General features: G+C 39.2%; 4 protein-coding genes across 4 annotated transcripts in view; 2 read left to right on the plus strand and 2 right to left on the minus strand.

Annotated features, from left to right (window-relative positions):
* The window catches only part of LOC125899276 (signal transducer and activator of transcription 4-like), a 216,598-nt gene that overhangs the window by 124,573 nt on the left and 71,366 nt on the right, over positions 1-20,659 (plus strand). The gene's annotated exons all lie outside the window — the stretch shown is intronic.
* On the plus strand, positions 4,422-10,534 carry zgc:136439 (uncharacterized protein LOC678627 homolog). Its single transcript, XM_049593464.1, has 8 exons — positions 4,422-4,753; positions 8,093-8,182; positions 8,313-8,392; positions 8,528-8,643; positions 9,133-9,230; positions 9,672-9,740; positions 9,830-9,888; positions 10,178-10,534. Exons 1-8 carry the CDS (start codon positions 4,562-4,564, stop codon positions 10,296-10,298), a joined length of 825 nt encoding a protein of 274 aa, XP_049449421.1. The 5' UTR covers positions 4,422-4,561; the 3' UTR covers positions 10,299-10,534.
* On the minus strand, positions 10,291-13,143 carry asnsd1 (asparagine synthetase domain containing 1). The gene is made up of 3 exons (XM_049593447.1): positions 11,728-13,143; positions 11,258-11,439; positions 10,291-10,774 (listed from the first exon to the last, which is right to left on the minus strand). Exons 1-3 carry the CDS (start codon positions 13,141-13,143, stop codon positions 10,528-10,530), a joined length of 1,845 nt encoding a protein of 614 aa, XP_049449404.1. The 3' UTR covers positions 10,291-10,527.
* LOC125899290 (ASNSD1 upstream open reading frame protein-like) lies at positions 13,074-14,123 on the minus strand. The gene is made up of 4 exons (XM_049593473.1): positions 13,962-14,123; positions 13,677-13,730; positions 13,379-13,454; positions 13,074-13,213 (listed from the first exon to the last, which is right to left on the minus strand). The coding sequence occupies exons 1-4, from the start codon at positions 14,034-14,036 to the stop codon at positions 13,173-13,175; spliced, it is 246 nt and encodes an 81-aa protein (XP_049449430.1). The 5' UTR covers positions 14,037-14,123; the 3' UTR covers positions 13,074-13,172.

Raw genomic sequence — 20,659 nt, forward strand, 5'->3', positions numbered from 1 at the left:
TATTTTGCACAGCCTGTTTACAAGACCTGATAACCTCAGTTAAACAGGAAATCTTCCTTTGTAAATGTTAAGTCTTACGTTTTTCCAGTTTTAGTCTTTTGCTGCACGTGATCAATTGTTTTTCCACTTTCACGATTTGACTATATAATTTGCACTTTGGCGTATTGTGAGATACTCCGAAATAACTGATCAGCAATGGCTATAATGCTGTTGTTTACTGTAGTATGTTGTACCTGTAAATCTTCAACATAATGTTCTAGTACTAGTTTGTGAAGGACTGCAATTGGCACCATATTTGTATCATGCTCTTCCTCCATCACTATGTACTCATTATCTGATAAATCTCTGACAGTGTTACCCTCCTGTATTGTAGTCACAGTTGTGGTGCAGTACTGTTGGTCCATGTTAACCTCTTTGTCGCATCCCCAGAGGTAGAAGGAATTCTTACAGCTGTGTAGTAGCACAGGGGTAATCTGAGAGCAAACAATGTTACTTACCTATGTGCATACTTAACTTGTGTGTGATGCTGTTTCTACACACACATTATTGTTGGGAAAGCAGTTAAATTTAGTTGTCACTGACGGTGTGAAAACACTCGTGTTGAATGTAGAGAAAAAAATTGCAGGAGTTGGGGGATGGCTTCCAACTCTTGTGGTTTATGTTGCTGACCAGCTGGCGCACCTTTGCCTTTTTATGGAGTGGAACATGGTAAAATATTTGTGTAATCAGTTGAGTGTTTTGGACATCTCAATTGTGTTTTTAAACTAAGGATTTGGGTCTCTACAATGTACTGTTATACACAAGACATGAAATTGTAATTTTTCAAACCTAATTGTTTGTGAAGGAAAATGACTGAATAGTAACAGTAATGAAAAAAGCTCCATGTAAGTATAACTAACTGAACTGCAGGTTTAACAGGAGTGAGATTCCTGATAGATCCAAAATCTTATGGATATTTCACTTTCAAAAATATATGAGAAATAGTTTATATACTATGCTTACTAAAGGAACAGGAAGTATCATGTCTGTAAATTTAGCAATAAGACAATTGGCGGAGTATATTTTATGTAAAATTTTAGGTGAACTACTTTATCCTTATTTGAGATAACTTCCGGTGAGATAGCGGAAGTAGGGGTGAGCTGGTTCGGTCAGTGGCTACTGGGGTCCATAGACATATATACGTATATATGTCTATGCTGGGGTCCCTATTGGGGGACGACAGGTGGTTGTTTCAAAAGAAATTCGCCTACAGTTCAGCATTACTGCTTTTTTAAACTGATAATAGATTAAGTTAGCATTAGCATTTTCTAAGATGTCTAAGAAAGTCTAAACTTGAGAAAAACCACCGAAAACGGTGCTGCTGGACGACAGACCAGCAGAAGAGAGAGTGAAGACGATCCTGAAAATGAATGACAACAGTGCCACAATAGCAGGTATGAGTTCAAGTGTGACATTAGGGACTGTTCTTTACTTAAAAGAGAAGTGGGTGGTTGGGGTGTGACTTTGATTTTGGTTGGTTGTTGTTTTATTTTGACCTTTCACCAAGTTACAGATCCTTGCGTGTCTGTGAGTGCCTCACAGAAAATGCATGACCCTCCTTCCACTGTAAAGTTGTAGACGAAATCCTGGAGTTGAAAAAAGCCTTGGATTTTCACTTTTGTCATGCATGTTGGTTGTTTAATGCAAACAGTTAACTTTTGGCCAATTCCTAAAAGTGATGTAGAATAAAGGGATTTATATGAAATGTCACTATTTTAAGCTGAGATTTGTTTCACAACACCTACACAACGTAGGTCCCTAGTGCCCCACCACCTTCCCCCTAATAATAACGAACAGTCTCTTTAGTGTTTGTGAGGTAACCTTAATGACAGCTAGGTAATTTCACTATTTTCTGTACCGTTTAAGATTTAAGGCAATATGGCACATAGTGCGGGCAGCATTAAATTAAAACAGTTTATGTATGGCTATCTGTTTGTAAAAAGAAATAGATATTGGTGCAGTTTCTCGTTTAATCTCCCAAGATCTTTCACAGATATTTTTTAGAAACTTAAGTTAAAATATTCACTACCAGTGGTGGAATGTATCAGAGTACATTAACTCAATGACTCTACTTTAGTACAAATTTGAGTTACTTGTACTTTTACTTGATTCCTTTCTCATTATGCCACTTCCTACAACTACTCCACTACATTCAGAGGGAAATTTTGTACCTTTTAATTCACTACAATTTTTTGACTCCTTTTACATGTTAAGGTCTTTGCACACAAAACATATAAGTAGTTTATAAAATATCAGTATATAGGGCTAGGCCTACAAGTAGAGCTTGCATGATTAGCGAATTAGTTGTTTGGCAGAATTATTTTGTTTCAGTCATTTTTTATGTAAAAAAAAAAAATAAGGTTTCCAGCTTCTCAAATATGAGGATTTTTTTGTATTGAGCACTTTTACATTTAATAGCTTATATACATTTTTCTGATTATACTTACATACTTTTACTTGTAACAGAGTATTGTTAGATTGTGGTACTAGTACTTTCACTTAATTACAGGATCTGAATACATCTCCCACCACTGTAAAACTAAAAAGTGTTAGCAGCACAATAATATCTGTGATAATATTTCATACTCCTTATAATTGTGAACTGTATTGTTACTCTCAGATGAGCGTGGCAAGATGAATGAGGAGCCGTGTTCAACATCAGAGCCTACCTGTGATGCCCAAACACAGTGGTCAGACCCAGGGATGGAGGACCACACCTATTCAAAAGTGCCTCCCATCATGAGTGCACCATCCATAAAACCATCACACCCTGTTGCAAATAGTGTTTTGGAGAGTTTCGCAGACTCCCTCTTGTATACAGGGATTCAGCTCATTGAGTTTCACACCCTTGTATCCTGCCTGCAACCATTCGCCCCTGCTTCATCATCAATGCCTGTTGTGGACCAAATCCTAATGACCTTAATGAAAACTTTGACATGGCTGATTTAGCACGGCGATTTAAAACCCCACAACATCAGGTCAAAAAGACTGTTGGAATAAGGATAGACATAATGTCTGAACACATTAAGGAACTTATTCCATGGTTGCCCCGTGAAACAATCAAAGATACATTGCCACAAGCCTTGAAAGAACACTTTCCAAACACAATCTGTGTAATTGGCCGTACAGAGACTGTTACGCAGAAAGCCACGAAGCGACACTCTGTAACTGAATTACAAAGACACTACTATGGCAACAACACTGTGAAATATTTGGTGGCAATTTCTCCTTCTGGAATTATCATGTTCATTTCAGATGCTTATGATGCCAAATGCAGTGACAGGTACATAATGCAGACCTCGGGGATTCTGAACTATTTGCGTGCTGGCGATGAAGTGATAATGGGTGACTGGGGTTTCACAGCACGAGACTTGCTGGAGGAGTGTAGGGTGAACTTTATCATGCCAGCATTCACAGACAAAAAATGCCAGCTGACAAAGGAGGAGGTCACTATCACACACTGCATCGCTCATGCCAACAGACATGTTGAACGGGCAATAAGGCGTCTAAAGGTGTACAAAATTCTCTCTCAACCAGTGCCAGTTAGGTTGGTCCCAAAAATGACTAAAATGCTCAAAATCTGTGCTGGTCTGGTAAATTTAAGAGGTGAGTTTAAGTGAGAAGACATTTAATATTTCACGTAAACACACATGCATACACATTTCATTTGTTCAACTGTACTTGGGTACAAATTAGAGGTACTTGAACTAAATATGAGTCTTTTTAATGTCACTTTCTTCTTCTTTTCCACTACATTTCACAGGGAAATATTGTACTTTGTACCCCACTACATTTATTTGGTAACTTTAGTCACTTTACAAATTAAGATTTTTACACATAAAACATATGAATAGTGAAATGTGATGGTTTGTTATTAAACTACCCATCAATATCCGTGCCTACAGCCTCAAAATGTGAGGATTTACCTTTATTGAATACTTTATTTTCTTGATTATGCTTAGATACTTCTTCCACATGTGGCTGTATGTCCTAATGTGTCTGGAGAGGATCTTTAAGGTTTTATGAGTCAGTTGTACTATTTTTTTCCCGAAAGTTTATACTACCTTCATAAAGTGTTCTTGGTGTTTGTTGTTACAGTGTTACAGCAACATTACTTTTTTCCCCAGTAACGAGTAGGCCTAGTGTAACCATAAACTAAAAATAGTGTCATGGATAACTAATAATATCTCAGTTGTAATATTACAACCCCCTACTGATTTAAAATCCAACAATCAATCACATCCCTGGATTCATCTTCGTTGTTCCGACACTGTTCACAACCTACACTTCTTAGTTTTTAAAATTATCGGAAGAAGGATTACTTTTATTTTGGAAATACTAACCGGAAGCCAGACGCTCAATCTCGCGAGATGAGTCTGGCACTGAACTGTAAAATACTTATTTTTCCACCATTTTTTTCTACTGGTCTGTCATTGGGTTCAGAAGTATTAGTAGTTAGTAGGTAAACCACCAGGTGACACAGCGGACAGGTGAGTTGCGTGTGTCCCGGGTCAGAGTCTAAATGAAAGCTGTAATTCTCGCTGCCGGGTACGGAACCAGGCTCCAGAGGGATGTGGTGGCCGACAGCAGCGGGAGGTTCGCTCACCTGGCTGGGACTGCCAAGCCGCTGCTGCCTGTGGGACGGTGTGCTCTGATATCCCACTGGGTCCGTGCTCTGAGCGCCTCTGGCTGTGTGGACTGCATTTATGTTGTTGTAAGTAGCTCAGTGCAGGCAGTGGTGCAAAGTACAAGCCTGATTCAAAAAAGTTGGGACGCTGTGAAAAATTATACGAAAAACAGGACTCAATAATTTGCAAATACTTCTGAACTGTATTCAGTTGAATTCAGTACAAAGACAAGAGGTTTAATATTCAAACTGATAAACAACACTGAATTAGATGCCTGCGACATGTTCCAAAAAAAGTTGGGACGGGCAGCAAAACACTGGGAGCTTGAATTATGAAAAAAAAAAAAAAAAAAAAACTGGAACATTTCAGGTAAACAGGTTAATTGGTGACAGGTGATAGTATCATTATAGGATACAAGCAAGGATGGCCAGTGTGTGAAAAGAGTGTGTGGCACTGGGCAGCTGATTCAATTTTAAGAACATTGTTTCACCACACTCAATTGCAGAATTTAGGGATTTAATCATCTACGATCCATAATATCAAAAAAAATTAGTTTAATGATAAATAAGAATAAATAAAAAGATTCATAAGATCCAGAGAAAGCTGCATGAAAGGGGCAAGACTAAAAACCAGTCTTGAATGGCTGTGACCTTTGACCATTAAAATCAGCATGACTGTATGAAGGACATAAACTATTTACTCAGGAACACTTTTATGTAAAGTGAAAGCCATATATCAACAACATCCAGAAAAGCTACCAACTCATCAGCACATCTGAGATGGACAGACACAAAGTGGAAAAGTGTGCTATGGTCTGACACGTTCATATTTCACATTGTTTTAAGAAATCATGGACATTGTGTCCTCCGGGCTAAAGAGGAAAATGACCAACCAGATTGTTACCAGCACAAAGTTCCAAAGCCAGCATCTGTGCTGGTATGGAGGTGTGTTAGTGCCCATGGCATCATGGACAGCTTCCCATTTGTTAAGGCACAATGAAGGTTTTGGGGAAACATATGCTGCCATCATTATGAAATCTTTTTCAGGGACGTCACTGCTCATTCTAGCAAGACAGTGAGACATATTCTGCATGTTACAACAGCGGGGCTTCATAGTAAAAGCGTTCAGGTGCTAGACTGCCCCGTCTACAGTCCAGACCTGTCTCCTATTGAAAATATTTGACACATTATGAAGCGCAAAATTGCACAGTGGATAATTTCACATTTTTCAAACTTAAAACAATTAGTTTCCTCAGTTCCCAAATGCTTACTGAGTATTGTTAAAAGGTAAGGTGATGTGACACAAACATGCCCCTGTCGTAACGTTTTTTAAAACGTGTTGCAGGCATCAAAATCAGAATTAGTGTATACAAAAAACAATTAAGTTACTCAGTTTAACCATCTTGTCTTTGGATTGTATTCAATTGAATATAAGTCATAAAAGATTTGCAAGTGATTGCACTCTGTTTTTATTTATGTTTTACACAGCGTCCCAACTGTTTTGAAATCGGGGTTGTAATTTGTAATTTACTCATACTCAAGTATTGTTCTGAAATCCATTTTTTAATACCTAAGTCTTTTCATTTGGTACTACTTTAATGTACTTCATCTCAGATAGGCATAATTTAAAGAAATGTTACGTCACGTTTGATTGCACTGAGTTAGCGTATATTTATCTAACAGTTATACTTTCCAGTTGCCTTGCATATTTTAGTTTAAAATATGATGCATTGTTAAATAATAACTACCCAACAGCATATTCAGCAGGTTTATTAGCTCCATGACATTAGTTACCTGTATCCTATTGTCAGATGTTAATTCATCAATGATCATAGGTCAGTCATAAGACACTCATAAATGAGCAATCCTGACAAATTATTTTTTCATTTTCTTCTTCCTCTTATTATTGTTACTATTATTTCTATTATTTTCATTACTAGTTTGAGTAGATTTTGCATATGATAATGATGATAGGTGTTTTTTTTTTAAGCCAATACAAATGTTTTTGCGTTAAAATATATCTAAACCTTAACGTCTCTACACTTCCCTCCGGTGGTCACAATGCGTAACTACACCCTGCTGTATTTAGAACGTTTTATTTTGAAAGTGCTCACAGGAAGTATGTTGTTGTGTGTCTTTACACTTTATAATGATCTGGATCTCTACTGCCCTACTGTGGTCATAGCGTGTAACTACACTTGGTTCTGTATAATTATGCACTGTGACCAGAGGGCAGTGAAGAGACAATGCGCGGTATTAAGTTTAACTATACAGCGTGTAAAAGCAAACATCGGATTAACCATTCTGCTACTATGCATTCTAGAAATTACTTTTATAACTCTGTAAATACATTTTTAAAAAAAATCACAGTAGGTACGACATTGTGACTGCGTTTACATTCCATTCATATTCACGTTTCGAGACTGCCCTCCTGTGGTCATAGTGTGTAACTACGCCACAGTCTCTGTGCAGTTGTACTCTGTGACCACAGGGGGGCAGTCTGGACACTTGATCATGAATGCAAACTAAAGTGTACAATCATACAAAATAACATGCAAACACTTCCGGCAGACTCTTTTAAAATAAAAGTTTCCCTATACAGTTTAGATATGCACTGTGTTTATGTATGTTCACAAATACTTTAATGATAATCAGCTGTATTAAGCTTAACATCAGTGTAAAGGCAGACACAACTGCATATGTTCACTTCCTGTGAACTCTCAAATTAAACGTTTTCTTAAATTGTGTTTTTATTGTTTAAAATATATCCTTTATTTCTATTTTTCTAGTTTCTTTTTACATAGACAATTATGTGCAGGGTGTTAGGGCGTTTTCTACATTTATTTAATTAATTATTGCAGCTAAACAAAGTTTGGCTTTAAAGAAAATTTAAATTGTTTGACAACATAAAAAATGTAAATATCTGTATTCAGTGGTGGACTAAGTATTCAGACCCTTTCTTTAAGTAAAAGTACTAATAACCCACAGTAGAAATACTCTGCTACAGTAAAAGTCTTGCATTAAAATGTTGCTTCAGTAAAAGTATAATCAATAAAATGTAGTTAAAATATAGAAAATGTCTCTTGTGACTGTTTTACTATTGTATATGATCTCATTAGATGATTCTGTAAAAAAGCAGGATTTTACTGTTGTTGGATGAGGTGGAGCTCATTTTGAACTATTGATTTCCAGTCAGTCAGTTAGCCACTAATCATTTAAATTTTCATTTTGTTTTGTGTGCGAATATGTAATTTGCAAAGTAACTAAAGCTGTCAGATAAATTTATTTCAGTCATTGTCATGGAGTAAAAAAGTGACGTAAAAAGAAATACTTTTTAATAACACTGTAATCAGCTATATCACACTGAATATTTACAACAAACTGTTCCTCTTCTTTTCTCTCTCCTCACTGCTCTCCTCCCCACAGACTAACGCTCTTTACCGTGCTGCATTTGAAGAGTGGGCATCACATTTCTCAAATGTCAAGATTCTCAGCGATCAGACGAGAAGCAATGATGTAAATACAGTTTCATAATTAGTGTTTTCCATGTCATCACTACCAATGTCACATGTTTGGCTCTTAGAAAGTAGATTTTTTTTTTTTTTTACACCATCCTCTAACTCAAGCTAACTTTGTATTCCACCAGGAGCGTCTGGGTGCTGTGGCCTGCCTGCAGCTTGCAGTGACACACTTCAAGATAGAAGACCATGTCTTAGTGATTGGGGGGTAAGTTTACTGAGTTCACATTATCAACACTGCCATGCAGTGTTGTTGTGTAGAAAATAAATGTGCAAATGTAATTGTCCAAATTCAAGTCCTGTCTCTGCCAAACTGATACAACTTTGTTTCCATCCATATCAGTGACACCCTCTTCAAAGAAGATTTTAGTCTCAGTAAAGTTAAAGAGAGGTTTTCTGACCTCCAAGCAAAGTGTGAGGACAGCTGTCTGGTGCTCTCATACCAGTGCAAAGAGGAAGGTGAGTAGGAAATAAGGCTTTGATAAAGATATTCGATGCAGGAGTTTCCTAAAAAACATAATACTCATACAGAAGAAATCCCTCTTAGTCATCCCCTGACCCACTAGAAGTGTGTGGAAGTGTATTTTCCTGCAGAGACTGCCTTCTGCCTGATTTTCTTATTTTTTCTGTTTGGGATGTTTATGGGCGTTTACCCCCACAGCACTCAGGTGAGGTTGGGGCTTTATAAAAAAGGTGGCGACCAGGTGCCACAGCACAGAAAAACACAAATATAGTAAAGCAAAATCTCAACCAGAGTGAATCTGGGGTTGGCTCTTACTTTGAGTTTTGCTGACGAGTGTTTTTACAAACAGTAACCAACAATCCTGCGCAGTATACCATTAAATTTAAGACCGTGGAAGCTGTCAGATAAGGAAGTGATAAGTCATAAACTGTCTGACATGACTTGGCTCATGCTCACACCTAGTTCTGTGTTGCGCATCTGTACAGAAACTCATAAATATGGGATATTGGAAGTGGACGGGGATCTCCGCGTCCTGTGTATGAAGGAGAAACCTCTTCCCTCTGAGACAACGTCAAGGAGAGCAGTAAGTTCACTATAAACACTGAACATGTTTTGTAATCCTTGTCCACATGAACACAAAAGATCATTTAAGTCTCTGCAAAACAAGAGGAGAACCACCTCAAGTTTAACTTACAGTCTTGAGGGGAATGGGTTAAGGGCAGGAAAGAGGTGCCAGTCAGATTCTCTGTCACTGCAGTGTGGTCAGATAGTCTCCCAGGGCTGTTGTCTTCTATCTGTTTGGCTTGCTGGTTTCAGGGTTATTTCGCCCTCAGTTTGGTCTTCAGTAAATATATAAACCAAAGTTTGTCAAAACATTGAGCTCATCAGCCATAAAAAAAACCTTTCTCTGGCTGCCTGTTTAGAATCATTGTCATTAAATTGGGGAACTGTGTTAAAAAGGGCTCACCCAAATATGGGTGTCAGTGTGACAACACTCAGCTGGAAATTTCCATTTGTTTTTCAGTGTCCCTGTTTCTATGTGTTTTCAAAGAAAAGCCTTCCTCTACTGGACACCTTCCTTGAGGAAAAGAAGGTACATCTACTACTCCTCAGTCCCACGTGTGATGTGAATTAGGAGTAAATTGTCTTTTCACTATTTTGCTCAACATTTTATTTCCATAGGAGACCCCTATTGATGAGAAAGATGCCCCAGGAAACTTTGTGTCTTGGCTCATTCCAAGGTAATATCTGTTGGACCCTCCAATGTCAGAAGTCCAGGTTTTACTCAGTAAACTTTTTCTAATCATTATGTAATACTGCTTTGTGACAGGCTTCTTGTCTGTTTGTGGGTCTTTACCGTGTCACACTATAAGATTTGAATGGGTGTTTGAGTGTTATATTTTTTATGCATGTCAAATTATGCAGATATTGGACTAAAACAAAACCATTTTCAAACCAGTTTATCAGTGTATTTCTCAATAAATGACACTGTCGCATTTTTTTGTTTGTTTTTTTCTTTCTGTCTTTCAGGAAGCCAGTATACATTCATCAGATTTCTGGGCGTTTCGATGTTGGGAACTTGCCTTCCTATATTGATTGTGACCTTTACTTCAGAGAAAAACTTCAAGATGTTGAGTCATACATGGTGTAGAGGAAAATACCATATTTATTATGCCGTGTTAAAAAAAATGTATCCAAGACCAGCACACACAAAACAGATAGTCAAATGTGAACTTTTTACAAACTTCAAGAATCTGTCTGTGACAGTAAATCAATAACTAATGTAAATAGGCCTATAATCTCAATCGTATGTAATTTTATATTGATCTTTTCTACTAAAAATGATTTTTATACTCTTTTAATTAAAACCAGAGATTTGTCTACTCAGTTAGGAGTCTTGTGCATTTGTCAGAGGCCTTTTCTTGACTGTCCTCCATCTTGGCGATGCGGGAGCCAAACTGCATGGCTCTCTTGGGCAGGACTGCTGACTGGCCTAGGCCCAGCTGCTTCGCCGTCAGTCTCAAGAGCAGTTTCTCCCCGACACCCCGAGGGAGTGACAAGTCTGCCTTCTCCCACACCGGCAGAGAATTCAAGTAGCTCACCACATCCTCGTCCAAGTAGGGAAATCTGCAGATGCCAGAGTTACATTTGTCAGAAACTCTACCCAGGGGTGTCGAACTCATTTCAGTTCATACAGCCCAGGTTGATCTCAAGTGGGTCAGACCAGTGAAACCACTGCATGATAACCTGTAAGTAACACCTACAAATGTATCCCCCTTTTTTGAGAGTAAAGAAGTACAAACAGTCTACATTCTGAACACATTCACAATTAATGAACAATCCATTTTTTAAAAAAAACAAAAAAACATGATGAACAGCCTCATGTCTGATGTCTTATGAAAACTAAGTACAATTTCAACAGTATATCTTTTTCAGCATGCAACTCACCCCTAGAGTATGGATTTGATGCTGATGCTATCTGGTTAGCAGTTAAGTACCTAGCTTTCACAGCTTTTTTAGTTATACCTGTTGCCAGATAAAATACGCAATATCACGCACTTTTGGTTCTGGTAACATGTAATGGGAACTTAAAACAGGTGCCACACTTACCTGGCCTCTTTCCCATGGTCCCCTATCACTCTGTCATCTCTTCCCAAATTCCTGGAAGGGATCCTGCTCAGCTCCATGGCCAGTTCCTGGATCAGTCCCTCATGTCCAGACATCTTAAATCGGACTCTGTGTCTTGAGTAACCTGCCAGCTGCTCATCTGCTCCGATTCCTGTCAGAATTACCTGCAGTTATAAAGCAGCAACACAGAACAGCAGGTCAATGTGGTTGTTGGGAATTGTGACACATCTCTTGATTTCAATTTGTTTTTGTTATATTATCAGTAAGAAATGATGCATTTATGACTTGATATTTTTGCAATGATTGTGACCCTACTGTTTATCCCTTTGCACTCACACCTGTGTTATAGCCCAGTGGACAGCTGCATCAAATCCCCTGCATTGATAAAAAGTTAAACAAAGCTCAGAAGCCTTTGCTCCTGGAAAGTGCAAAGTTTGGTGTTTGTACCTCACCTTTGCTGTTGATGTGAAGGGCCTCTGGTCACTGTCCTCTGCGATGAACCCTATCCCTCTTGCTGCAAACCACACAGCACATCCAATGCTGTCATCAAGCACCGTATCCAATGGATGCACCAAATGACAAATGCGCTCCTGGCGGACTTTCTGCAGCTCCTCTTTTGTTACATTGATTTCGACAAAATTCCATCTTCTTTCAGGATTCAAGTCTTGTAATTCCTGAAGGCCAGCTTTTCCGGTGATTCTGTCTGGAACATTAAAGGGGCTGGATATTTGGGGATCAGCTTCATCACTCTTAGAATCTGTGGGCTTGTATTTGTGCTTTTTGGGTTTCTTTGCAGACTCTTTCTGCTTCTTTGGCTCCTGTAGCTTGAATGCTACATTCAGAAGGTCTATTGGTTGATGAGCAGGTACGTGACGGTCAGCTAAGGCAGCCAGGATCATTGAATCAATACCTCCTGAAAAAAGTATAGCAATACTAGCATTGTTAGTAGAGGGTGGGCACTCTTCTTGTGCCCTGAATGGCAAAGACTGAACACGTCGCCTTACTGCCTCACTGAGAACATCAATAAGATGGTTCACCTCACTGTTTTTCTCTTTGCTTGCAAGCAGCTGCTCCAGATCCTGAACACATGAATATGACTTTGGATCAATTTCTTTCTCATTTAATGACTCTGGAATGGATGTATTTAGAGGACACACAGGTGAGGTGAGTACAAGGCCAGACTGGTTCATCACAGCAGCACAGCCACTGGGGACAGACTCCAATATAGTTTGACTGCAGCTCAAGTCTAGATCATTTCCCCCATGAGCCCAGGGATAAACCTCAAATGTCACAGAGCCAGCTTCTGTAACTGCCTTCAGGTCAATCCGATACACACCAACTGCTGGGACCTCTTGCCAAGCAGACTGTGCATGTCCAGAGCTGTGGGCTGCCACAGAAGTCAGGGTCAAGGCCTGGTCCTCCGCATCGAATTTCCACAGCAAACTCCGCCTACCAAGGAAGTCTCTGCCAAACCAGAGGTAGTCTCCAGCCCTCTGGTAGTAAACAAACCCCCATGGTCCACGTACACTGGACAGGACTGACAAAATCTCTGAAGAGCTACTGCAGGATGAAAGCCGCTGTGAGACAACGACAGTGTCATTTTCCTCTGGCAGCACTGGGAGACCGCCAAAAATCTCCCCGTTCCACACCAGGACATTTCCAGTGTTGTCTTGTACTGGCTGGGGTGTGAGAAGACCTCTCATGTGAAGAACATGGGCAGAGAATAAACACTGATAGCAGGGACTTGTGCCTCTGACTGTGAGATCCTGATTCCAGTTGGGCCCTCTTCTCTGCAAATGTTCATGGACTGTTTTGTCCCACTCCAACTGAGCAGGCGACAGACTCAACAGACAGAAGATGCCACACATTGTTGTGGTGAAGGTCAGTCCTACATATCCTACATATCCTGCAGATCCTTTTTCATGCTATCCAGTTCCTCTGGAGACAGAAAATATCATCTGTTATGTCTATCTACAACATGATGGTTTATGGTCAAACTTTATTTGTCCAGCCTCAGGTTTTAACAAATAAGACAGACAGATGCCAGATAGTTTATCTATTAAAGTGATATGAATTAACTTAAACGTACAGCTCTCAACTTACTTTTGCATGAACCCAGCGTCTGACTTCTGTCTGCTAGGAAGAAAATGTTACTGTTCCTTTGCTGAACGTAGACTCTCTGATAAAGGAACACATAAGAAATGCACATCAATACATATAGAAATACACATGTTGCTCCTGAGAGAAGTCTTTATAAAAAAAAAAAAAAGAATAAACGTTGCTTGAGAATTTCTCTTTAGAGATGCGTCTTACAACAAGAAATCCATATTAATTGTTGCCAGAGCATAATTACATTAACTAAATAACTAAATAAATGTCAGTTTCATGTACACTCACTCACCCTGCTTTTCTTCAGATTAGAGAGCTCGTCCAGTAAAACCTTCTGCTCCTTGATCTGTAAGTGAGTAACGCAAATTATTTCACTGACATGATGAAAAGGAAACACTTCAGGCAACAAAGTATCTGACTTCGTAAGAAAGATAGTCCCGAAAGTCCGCGTGTTTCAACATTAACGTGCGTTAAATCATAGTTATATCCTGAAATGAGACATGCTACATGTTTACCAGCTAATTTGAGGCTATTACATTAGCCACCAGCAATATGATACGGCCAACACTAACATTACCTTTTTGTTCAATTCCTCCTTCAATGCAGACTGTCCTTCAAAGTTATCGTCGTTATCCTGACTTTTTGATGACATTTTGGTCAGATTTTCTTTATATTAATGTAACTGAAGCTAGCTATCCCCAGTGTAAACACATGCTCAGTAGCTTTGAAAGTTTTTCCGGGTGCGGAGGTCTGACCCGTAGAGACTTTACTGCCCCCTGGAGGTGGGCGGTTCAAACATCATTTCCCCATCTCCATGTAAAACTCCATGCACCATGCAAATTTATATTTTAATATTTTATTGGTATACACTTGCTTAGTCATAAATGTCTGGTTGAATTCACAATGCGTTGAAAATTAAAAACAGAGGATAAATCTCCTCATAGAGCACAAATTACCATGAGTAGGAGGTATATTTGATTTCTCCTTTCATAGTACAAATATCTGTGTGATCTTGATAAAGAAAACTGACTTCAAGCAGTGTAACTGGGATCTCGTTGTTATACATTTGTAGCCTACCTTTTATTTCTATGGTAGCCTAAACTAAATGACCATGGTAATGCATTCAGAACCCAATTATGTTCCAAACACAAAAACAATATTGTAATGATTGATTTATACTCTAAATGCACACATTAATCATTAGAAAAATAATCATTATGATAGCCTACTTAACTTGGTTTTTTTTCTGCCCCATCCTCTGGACGAAGAATGTTAACCCAGAAACTACCTAAAATAAAAATAACAATAAATGGTCTTATTAAATCTTCTTTTTCTTTCAATTGTTAACTCACATCAATAAATATTGCTTTAAAACACATCGCTAATGCATTCAGATCTACCAGCCATTAACTACAGTGGATGGATATTTTTGAAAAAAATAAATACATTTTGAGTAAAAGCTATAAATCTTTCACACTAATTTTTGACCTAATATGACATCTCGTATTTACTTAGACACCATTTAAACACAAATTATGTACTTCAACAATATGATAAATGGACTGAAATGTGCCCAACGCTGCATCCCTACCTCACGGTCGGCCATGTTTGTTAAAAAAGGGGGCGGGTCTTAACTGCAGTCCACTTTACATGATGTGGAACACTGTGACTGGCTTAAAGACATCCCATCAAATAATTAAGTGCTCTTGTGTGGATTCAGATGATAGTTATTATAGATCCAAACATCGTAGAAAGGCTATATCGCTTGGAATGGATGGGGGATCTGAACTGATAAAGCAAAATATCAATAGGTTAATAATGTCTGTGTTCTGCAAAGTTCAGCATCACCATACATCTACAGTCTACAGTCGTGTGGCTAAATATTCATATTGTTCTCCTGTCTTCTTCCATTTTATATAATTAACTGTCCCTTATCCCTTACAATCTTTCTGAAATGTGCATCACAGTGTCATTAATCTTTTAGAGCATTTTAGAGGTCGTCCACGTTTGCTATAAGTCAATCAAAACAAACTGCACACTCAATGAAAGACCAACATTTCCCCATACCTGAGGCAGAAACAAACACAGTCACATTGAGAACATGCAAACTCTCAGGACTTTCCTACTGTGAGGCAACCACAGTAGCCATGCGTGACCATGCTGCCATTCGTCAAGACCTTGGTAAATAAAACTTGGCTTGTGTCAGTCAGTCCCAGTCATATGAATTTAGTCCCCGTGTTACTGTTTCCACCAAGGTGGAAAATTGACTCAGATGATGAGAGAGGAAGGAAATCAACCCTGTTGTTGTGACAGGAGTATCACAAGGGTGTGTGGGAACAAAAATTCTGGAATGAACTGCAGTGATCACTGATGTAAGCTCAAAAATTAATATACAGAGGTATATTTTAACAAGTCTATAGACATGCTAGCCGGTTTTTGAGGTTTTATTTAAACACAGCAGCGTTTTGAGTTAAATGCTAACATCAGCATGTCAACATGTTCACAATGATAATGTTAGCACGCTGATGCTAAGCAGATATAATGTTTACCATGCTCACCATCTTACATAGTTTAGCATGTGTTAGCCCACTGCCATTTGCTAATTAGTGCGAAACACAAAGCTGAGGCTGATGGGAATGCCATCAGTTTTACAAATATTTCTTCATCAACCAAAGTGTTGGTCCAAATCTTTACCTGTTGGTGGCGCAAGAGAAAAAGTCAGAGGATCACCAAAGTCAGTAGGGACTATGATTGTCTGTTCAAAAATGTCATGCCAATTCATCCAATATTTGCTGAGTCTAAGTAGTGGACTGACCAACTGAGCGACATGGCCATCCCTAGAGCCTTACTAATAGTGAGGGGAGAGCATTAGTCATTCACTTGGCATGCAGGGATTGGAACCAGCATCCTTCCATTCACATGTGGTACAAACAGAGATATTTTTGAGGACCTGAGCTTCACTGGCCTGGCAGCGGTCAATAACCAGCAAAGAGAATTTGCCATGGATGACACAAATGTTGATCTTTCTCCAGCTGTGGGTCAAGCACCCTTCAAACACACCTGTCAGAAGACAAACACACCTGTCTGAGGTCTCACGTTGGTTTGCTGCCCACTGTGCTGCAATGTTGTATCGATCTGAAACAGCTGTCAGCTGTTTACCACTTCATTCCCTGGAAACAAGGGCTGTCACTTTTGGTTAGGTGTCCAGGTCATCGCCGTCAGACAGTGACCTTTGATGTTTATTGTTCTTCGGTGGTACTGTCAGGCATACATACATACAAAGTCTTAGGCCCCGGGCAGCGGTGGATATCCACAGAAACAATAAGACCACAACACTGTTATGTTCCAAATATGGGTTATGGTGATAATTATAATCACTGTGTCTGGCGTTCGTTGGTCACTGACATAGTTGATAACCTTACTGTGTCCATTGTCAGGAGATTTTGGGAGACCTCAAGAGCCCAGCCCCAGTCATTCCAGCTAAATATCAATGAAGTTGTTGAACCAAGAGGGCTGTACTGTAACACCTCTTAGCTGTACTGCAACAAAGTCGAAGAGCTCAGCATAAAAAAAAAACAGAAGCCCTGCATGAAGAAAAGATGAATAATCTGATCCAGCCTCACATACACCATCCTTCAAGTGAGATTTCACATCTTCCCTCCACCTCTATCCCTTCTTTAGCTGTGGCTTGTGAGTGTCAGACAACGTAAGGCCACAGGAGGCAAGTCATTCTCATATTTTTGTCCTGAAAGTATAAATATAGCTGACGTAAACACAGCTTGTTGTTCCGCAGCTGGGCTGAAAAAGGATCCCATCAGGGGCAGACATACCTGCAGGTCACATGGCCACAAAATGACACAGCAGCTGTCTGACCACTGATGACAGGTAACTGAGCCTAGCTGACACACTGGCCCACTAATAGTGTGGCTGGTAATCTGTTTGTACCAGCTCAATGTGTGCAGACTTTCAAACGACTGAGAGCTCTCTGTGATCCTTGAATAGATCACAAAGGGATAGAAGTGCCTATTGTCATCACTTGCCTCAAAATATGTGCTTATGTTCCTTGTTAGTGTCAATTTAGTTCCCTCACAGGATGAAATGGCACATAGTAGGTCTACGTGTTGCTGTGGGCCAAAGAGAAGCTAGTGCTTTTCATATTTTTTTTAACATCTACATGTACAAAAATAATAATAAGTTGATTTTAGTAGCCCAGCACATATATTTATAGTCCTACATGCTAAAATATTGTGATTATATGTAGACCATGACTACATAACCACCTCAAGAGCTAGTAGGGTGGAAAAGGGTCACATATTAAAGGCTACATGCAGGGCCTGGTTAACTCTATTAAGGGCCCATTGGCAAAAATGAGCTGTAGGCCCTTACTGACACCTTGTTTCTCCCACTCTCTGTGCATTGTGAGTGTATAAGTTCATAATTACTAAGAAGTTTTTGCTAACGTAATTAAAATTAAATAGAAAAGGCCTTAAAGCAATAAAGCAGTAATCTAACTTTTGGCAAAGGCTTAAGGATCTGTATGCGACATTTACGCTACTGATACAGCAGAAAATAACTATTTGCTATGTAAGGGCCCATTCATTGTTTTCACATCTGCCAATCCGTTTTGGTCTGTGTGATGTAAAGGTCATCATTCATTTACGTCCGCAGGGACTCAGTTTTCTGTGATGGCACAGACTGTATTCATAGCAGGCACACTGACTCTGCATTTTCCAATCTCTTGTTCCACACCCCGGTCCAGTCCAAAACACTGCGGTCAAGCCAGCTGCAGACATTCACTCCAGGCCTTGGCAGTAGGAGGAAGGTAAGCTTACCTCCCAGCCCTCCCGTTTACTGCCGGGGCTGACACAGACCCTCAGTTGTGTTATGAATCAAACAGCGTGCACATCCGCTTGACTGTAGCTGTCCTCGGAACTACGTGTGAGCCTTAAAGATATAGTGGAGTAATGGCATCCTGTGTGTGTGTTGTAATCTAAGCTTCTCTGTTCTTTGTTATGGTAGACAACGGTCCGGCAGCATATGCATGTTAGTGCATGCGAGCCCCGAGTCTATGTATCCTAGTGGCTAAGTAGTCGCCGCCAATGCACTGCGCACATATGTTGGTTACCGCTGATAAAACAGTCCCAACCCACTGTGGCAGGATGCGTCTTTGTGGAAGCATAACACCCATTCTAAAATTCCCCATGTTTTAAAATCACAGTTGTTTTACCATTTGTTTTTTGTACTGATTAAAGAAATACAATATAACATGTTAATTAGTGAGCTTTAGAGGAGTTGGTAGGTGGATTTTGTTACTTTTGAGCAGAGTGAGGTTAGCTTTTTCCCAGTTTCCTCTCTGTCCAGTTCAGTCTAATGAAATCCCGGAATACATCACTTGAGAATAGACAGGAGGTTTCTGTGGTGACACCTGGGGGTCCCACTCAGCTGATAAAAGCCTTTTAAAGCCCACTGTGCATCCAGGTTTAGTGTACAGTTAAAAGAAACATACTAGTGTTTATGACTTTTTATGGATGCAGGCCAAGGAGCCCTCATGCATACAGCCTGTAATTATAACTGTAATACTTCTCTGTTGACAAAGGTGGACAAATGCAAGTCATCCAAATGTGTGATATGTACACATTTTGTCTTTGTTCACTGCCAAGCTCTATTGCAAAAGTCTTCTTGGTCAACAGGTCAAGGCAGTCTCTGTTATTGAAATGTTCAAAACTTTTGATTTGTGTTGTGTGGCAGCAAATGCACAGGCAAGTTCAGTTAATTTTTAACTTCTGCAATCTCTTTGCTCTTTTGTTGTTTACTTTTACTTTTTTTTTTTTTTTTTTACCATTTTAGTATTTCTCACTGTGAAAACAGCTAAAACATTTTCTCCATTTAACTGCTTAATTGCTCTGAATTAATGAATTGAATCTCTCCTGACATTAGCCATAGTTTAATTAGTGACACAGTTGTGGCGTAAATCTGAATGTAGCCTGCATCCCACTGACTTGGAAGGACCATATCTTATAACTGGCAATATCTGTAGCCTGTAGGCTACTCTGCTACAGTCAGTCTGTGATGGAAAGTCAGTAAGTATAGACTACTTAGGCTACTTAAGTTCTGTATCTAAGTACAAATTTGTGCTGCTTGTACTATACTGAGTATGGCCATTATATGCCACGTCACTTGAACTATTATTATTAGAACTATTACTCCACAACATTTCAGGGGCAAATATTGTACTTTTCACTTCACTACATATATCTAACAATTAATTAATTTAATTTTCACATTAAGATTTCACGTATAAATCATTTGATAGGTTTATAAGATGTGATCACCATTAAAGTACCTAACAGCATATAAAGTCACTGTTCACTCGAGCTTGACCAACTACAGCAGTAAAATGCTATGCTATCCATCCTATTAATATCAGTTTAAGTGTATGCTCTATTGAGACCTTAATGTCAGACAGCAATATCCAACGGCAAAATTAAGCTGTTATAGCACTCTCTTCATATCCAGACTACATAGAGAAAAAACTGTAGTTTACCACTGCTGAACACAGGAGTGGCTGTTCTACCGCTGCCTCGATCTGTTAGTTTGTTTGTGTAATTGTGTGACTTTGGCACTTTGGCAAGGGTAAGCTAGCATTCACCAAAGTCACACAATAACACAAACTAACTGATTGATCAAAGCAGTGGTAGACGAGCAGCTCCCATGTTCAGCAAGCTAAAGTTACTGTTTTTGTCAGTGGAGTCTGGTGGCTTTGAAGAGAGCATGGATGGGGAACTGAAGCCGTTAAAGGGTTCTCCATCTAAATGGGCTGTCTGATGGCAAGGTAAAGCAGTGAAAATACTCTCAATATAGCATACATTTAAACTGATATTGATTTTTTTCAGGTGGGAATTTTTGTAGGTAGCTGAAATGCGTTATGTTGCAGACCCTATCCACAGCAAAACATTGCTTAGCTTCCGTGATGGACTCCAGCCTTCGTCTCCAAACTGGGACCATGCTTACTGACATCTAATGTACATAATGCACTGACTGTGTACAAGTACTCCATAAAACCCCACTTCAAAAAAATCCAAACTAACCCTTTACTGTATAAGTAATAATATTCAAATTACAAAATATATAAGACTCTGTTGCCAGTTTGTCTGCATAACAAGTAGTTGGTAGTCTGGTTGGTAGTGCATTTTCCCATCAACACTTCTGTATTTCTGCAGTTAGCTTTTGAATGGACTTGTAATAGAGTATTTTTACATTGTGGATTTGCTTCAG

The sequence above is a fragment of the Epinephelus fuscoguttatus genome, linkage group LG13, assembly GCF_011397635.1.
Source record: "Epinephelus fuscoguttatus linkage group LG13, E.fuscoguttatus.final_Chr_v1".
Classification (NCBI taxonomy): Eukaryota; Metazoa; Chordata; class Actinopteri; order Perciformes; family Serranidae; genus Epinephelus; species Epinephelus fuscoguttatus.

What these genes read in the sequence shown, in the direction of transcription:
- zgc:136439 (XM_049593464.1), top strand. Translation starts at nt 4,562, where the DNA reads ATGAAAGCTGTAATTCTCGCTGCCGGGTACGGAACCAGGCTCCAGAGG. An exon ending in ATCAGACGAGAAGCAATGAT is followed by an intron (nt 8,183 to 8,312) that starts GTAAATACAGTT and finishes GTATTCCACCAG; the next exon opens with GAGCGTCTGGGTGCTGTGGC. An exon ending in CATGTCTTAGTGATTGGGGG is followed by an intron (nt 8,393 to 8,527) that starts GTAAGTTTACTG and finishes CATCCATATCAG; the next exon opens with TGACACCCTCTTCAAAGAAG.
- LOC125899290 (XM_049593473.1), bottom strand. Translation starts at nt 14,036, where the DNA reads ATGTCATCAAAAAGTCAGGATAACGACGATAACTTTGAAGGACAGTCT. An exon ending in CTAATCTGAAGAAAAGCAGG is followed by an intron (nt 13,455 to 13,676) that starts GTGAGTGAGTGT and finishes TTCCTTTATCAG; the next exon opens with AGAGTCTACGTTCAGCAAAG. An exon ending in GACGCTGGGTTCATGCAAAA is followed by an intron (nt 13,214 to 13,378) that starts GTAAGTTGAGAG and finishes TTCTGTCTCCAG; the next exon opens with AGGAACTGGATAGCATGAAA.
- asnsd1 (XM_049593447.1), bottom strand. Translation starts at nt 13,143, where the DNA reads ATGTGTGGCATCTTCTGTCTGTTGAGTCTGTCGCCTGCTCAGTTGGAG. An exon ending in CCTTCACATCAACAGCAAAG is followed by an intron (nt 11,440 to 11,727) that starts GTGAGGTACAAA and finishes TTATAACTGCAG; the next exon opens with GTAATTCTGACAGGAATCGG. An exon ending in GACCATGGGAAAGAGGCCAG is followed by an intron (nt 10,775 to 11,257) that starts GTAAGTGTGGCA and finishes TGGCATCTGCAG; the next exon opens with ATTTCCCTACTTGGACGAGG.